This window comes from Nicotiana attenuata, unplaced genomic scaffold (genome assembly GCF_001879085.1).
Source record: "Nicotiana attenuata strain UT unplaced genomic scaffold, NIATTr2, whole genome shotgun sequence".
Taxonomy (NCBI): domain Eukaryota; kingdom Viridiplantae; phylum Streptophyta; class Magnoliopsida; order Solanales; family Solanaceae; genus Nicotiana; species Nicotiana attenuata.
Genome location: NW_017670677.1, coordinates 73,563 through 77,506, shown reverse-complemented (window position 1 = coordinate 77,506; position 3,944 = coordinate 73,563). Strand labels below are relative to the sequence as shown.

The 3,944-nt window shown below is 40.3% G+C and overlaps 1 protein-coding gene across 1 annotated transcript; it reads left to right on the top strand.

Annotated features, from left to right (window-relative positions):
• The first annotated feature begins 294 nt into the window (after nt 1-294).
• Nucleotides 295-3,128, top strand: LOC109242180 (G-type lectin S-receptor-like serine/threonine-protein kinase At2g19130). Its single transcript, XM_019409028.1, has one exon. It carries the CDS (start codon nt 424-426, stop codon nt 2,887-2,889), a length of 2,466 nt encoding a protein of 821 aa, XP_019264573.1. The 5' UTR covers nt 295-423; the 3' UTR covers nt 2,890-3,128.
• The last annotated feature ends 816 nt before the right edge of the window (nt 3,129-3,944 follow it).

Below are 3,944 nucleotides of genomic sequence, written 5' to 3'. Positions count from 1 at the left end.
AAAATTTATTGCAAACAAATATGATTGTGAATTTTGTTTAGACTCTGATGTAAATTTTTCACCAGAAAGTGTCACAGTAATGAATGTAAACATGGTACGATTGTCAGCAGAAAAATTCATTTTCGTCATTAATTGGTAGTGAAAATTAGTTTGTCGTCCTGTTAAACAATATTTTGTTAATTCGATTATTTCTTTCTTTTATTTAATTTTGAATTATGTGGAGGGATGATTAAGGGTGATAAAGTCAATTTAGGATTGCCTTGTTGACTTGACGCCAGACCAAAAGTTGTCTGTTCCAGGAGTCATATGAAAGTTGTCCATTTTCAAGAACTGACCCATTCTTCAAGAATGACTTGTACTAAGAATATGCAAATCTCCTTTGTTCTATAATATCTTTGTCCTCTGTGTAAGCTCTGAGCAGCTATGGACAACAAAAACAATTCTTTTTTACTCCTTTCTTTGCTGTACTTATGCTTCTCTCTCAAAACTCGTCTCTCCCTAGGAGCTGACACCATCTCTGCAAATCAATCCCTTTCTGGAGACCAAACAATTTCATCTTCAGGTGGGAACTTTGTGCTGGGATTCTTCAGACCAGGTAATAGTTCCAATTATTATATAGGCATATGGTACAAAAAAGTGACTGAACAAACTCCTGTTTGGGTTGCAAACAGGGAAACACCAGTTTCTGATAAAAATTCCGCAGAGCTAAAAATCTTGAATGGTAATTTGGTACTGGTTAATGGATCCAATACTTCAATTTGGTCCACAAATATTAGTTCCAGCAAGTCCAATTCTGTGGTAGCAGTTCTCCGGGATGATGGTAATTTAATCTTGAGAGATGGGTCTAATTCAACACCACCACTTTGGCAAAGTTTTGATAACCCTGGCAATACTTGGTTGCCTGGTTCTAAACTTTCTTACAACAAAATCACCAAAAGAAAGCAGCTTCTTACTTCATGGAAGAGCTTGGAAGATCCTTCACCTGGGCTGTTTTCTCTTGAGCTGGATCCAAATGGTAGCCAGTATATTATTAGGTGGAATAGAACTGAGCAATACTGGACCAGTGGACCATGGAATGGCCAAATTTTCAGCGGGGTGCCTGAGATGAGGGCCAACTATATTTACAATTTTAGCTATGAGGACAAGCCGAATGAAAGCTATTTTACATATTCTGTTAAAAATCCTTCTGCCATTTCAAGATTCATTATGGATGTCTCTGGACAGATTAAGCAACTCACATGGTTGGATAATTCAGATCAGTGGAATCTGTTTTGGTCTCAACCAAGATCACAATGTGAAGTTTATGCTTATTGCGGACAATTTGCTACCTGTCGGGAGAACTTGCAGCCCTTTTGTAATTGTTTGGATGGTTTCAAGCACAGTTCAGAGGCTGATTGGAATCAAAATGATTATTCTAGAGGCTGTGAAAGGAAAACGAAGTTGCAATGTGGCAGCACTAACGGGGAGAAAGATGGATTTTGGATGTATACCCAGATGAAAGTACCTAAAAATTTTCAATCTGTTGCTTCTGGGAGTGCTGAAGAATGTCAATCAACCTGCTTGAATAATTGCAATTGCACTGCTTATGCTTATGACAGTTCGTGCTCAATTTGGAACAGTGAGCTATTGGATATGCAGCAATTCTCACAAAATGAGGGTAAGGGCGAGACGATCTTTGTCAGATTAGCTGCATCTGACATCCCCAAATCCAAGAGTAAAAAGGGAATTGCAATTGGTGTTTCTCTGGGGTCTGCTGCTGCCGTTGTGGTCCTTTTGGGCATTCTTTTTGTTATATTCCAGAGAAGACGTAGGCATATTGTTGGAAGTGGAAAAACAGTGGAGGGTTCATTGGTGGCATTTGGTTACAAAGACTTGCAACATGCTACCAAAAATTTCTCTGAGAAGTTAGGGGGTGGAGGTTTTGGTTCTGTTTTCAAAGGGAAACTATCTGATTCATCTGTTATTGCGGTTAAGAGGCTCGATAGCATCAGCCAGGGAGAGAAGCAATTTCGAACAGAAGTCAGCACAATCGGGACAATCCAACATGTTAATCTTGTACGCCTTCGTGGATTTTGCTCTGAAGGTAACAAGAAACTGCTGGTTTATGATTACATGGAAAATGGTTCCTTGGATTCACATCTTTTTACCGAGAAGCAGTCAGGTGTTATGGATTGGAAAACAAGGTACCAGGTGGCGCTGGGGACAGCTAGAGGCTTGACTTATCTCCATGAGAAGTGCAGGGACTGCATTATACACTGTGACATAAAGCCTGAAAACATCCTTCTTGATGCACAATTATGCCCCAAAGTAGCAGACTTTGGCCTGGCAAAGCTTGTTGGGCGCGACTTTAGCAGAGTGCTTACTACTATGAGAGGAACAAGAGGTTATCTTGCACCTGAATGGATATCAGGGGTGGCCATTACAGCCAAAGCTGATGTTTATAGCTATGGCATGATGCTTTTGGAAATCGTATCGGGGAGGCGAAACACGGAGCAGTCTCAAGATGGAAAAGTGAAATTCTTCCCTAGTTGGTCTGCACGTGTATTAGCTGATGAAGGCGACATCCTTAGCCTATTGGACTATAGGCTGGAGAGAGTTGCTGAGGCTGAGGAGGTGTCAAGAATATGTAAAGTTGCATGTTGGTGCATCCAAGATGATGAATTACAAAGGCCCTCAATGGGGCAGGTTGTTCAGATTCTTGAAGGAGTTTTGGAGGTGAATTTGCCTCCTATCCCACGCTCTCTTCAAGTTTATGCAGACAACGACGAGCACATAGTTTTCTTCACTGAGTCATCCTCGAGCCAGACTAGTTCACAAGTTCAAAGCAAGACTTCAAGTTCAACATCTCAATCCAAAAGCACCACGGAGTCTATGAATTCCAGGTCTTGAAGAGGGCTCTCAATTACTACTTGCGTTGTATATCGTTAGTAACTAATTCGAATACCTATGCTTAGCTCTGTATAATCAATTATTGCATAGCCCTAGCATCGTCTGTTGAGTTTGCTGGGTTCACTACTTGTTATTCTATTTCATTTCATACTTTTGGTAATTTTGTGGTGATTAGTTAACATTGATAATGGCAGCTGCCATGTGATAAATACTTGCCACCACCTCTGGCCTTAAAAACCTGTGTGTGATCTAACTAAATTATTCACATTTTGCTTGAACTTCAAAGTTTTTTCTTTAAAATCAGTAAAAGAAATGAATGAACAACAAGGGAACTACCCAAACTGGTGGATTAGTATTTAGTTTCTATTACAGATAGGCGTAGCACTTCTGTTTTTTTTTTTTTCTTTTTTTCTTTTTGTTCCTTATGAAGGAGCGGTAAATGAGAAATAGCGTTCACCGGCAACTCTTCGACCTTGTCTTTGAGAAATATCACTGTGTTGGAGTTTTAAATTCTACAGTATCCTGGAGGTTCACTTGTGAAATTTAAAACTCTACGAAAAGTGCCTATTTGTGAATTTTCCCGGTAAATAGACCAGTTGGGCCTAAGTCGAAGACTTCCCAACGCTCCAACCAAAAGCCCTGCAAGTTCCAATAAAATGGCACCAGGTGACAACTGATATGCGGCGCCTTCCTGAGATTCCTTGGAAGGGCGACGTACGGCTAGGCAACTGATGTCAGTGCAGTTGCTGTCCGCCAACTGAGGTCCCCTCCGTACGCTAGACGAGATTATCAGTGCCGTACGGGAAAACCAATATCAAGAGCAATTGAGAGAACAGAAATGAGAATTCAGAATGAAAGAAAGCTTGATTGCATTAATGAAAGCTATTACAGAAAAGCAACACGGTGTCGAGGGGGAGAGACACCAGTACAGAGAATTGCTTGCTTGCTAGAAAGTTTTGATTGCTTGATCCCCCCTAATAGTACTTAAAAAAAATAATCCAAAGTTACAGGAGTAGACTTAATTAAGCTAGAGAAACATAATGGAAGTACATAAA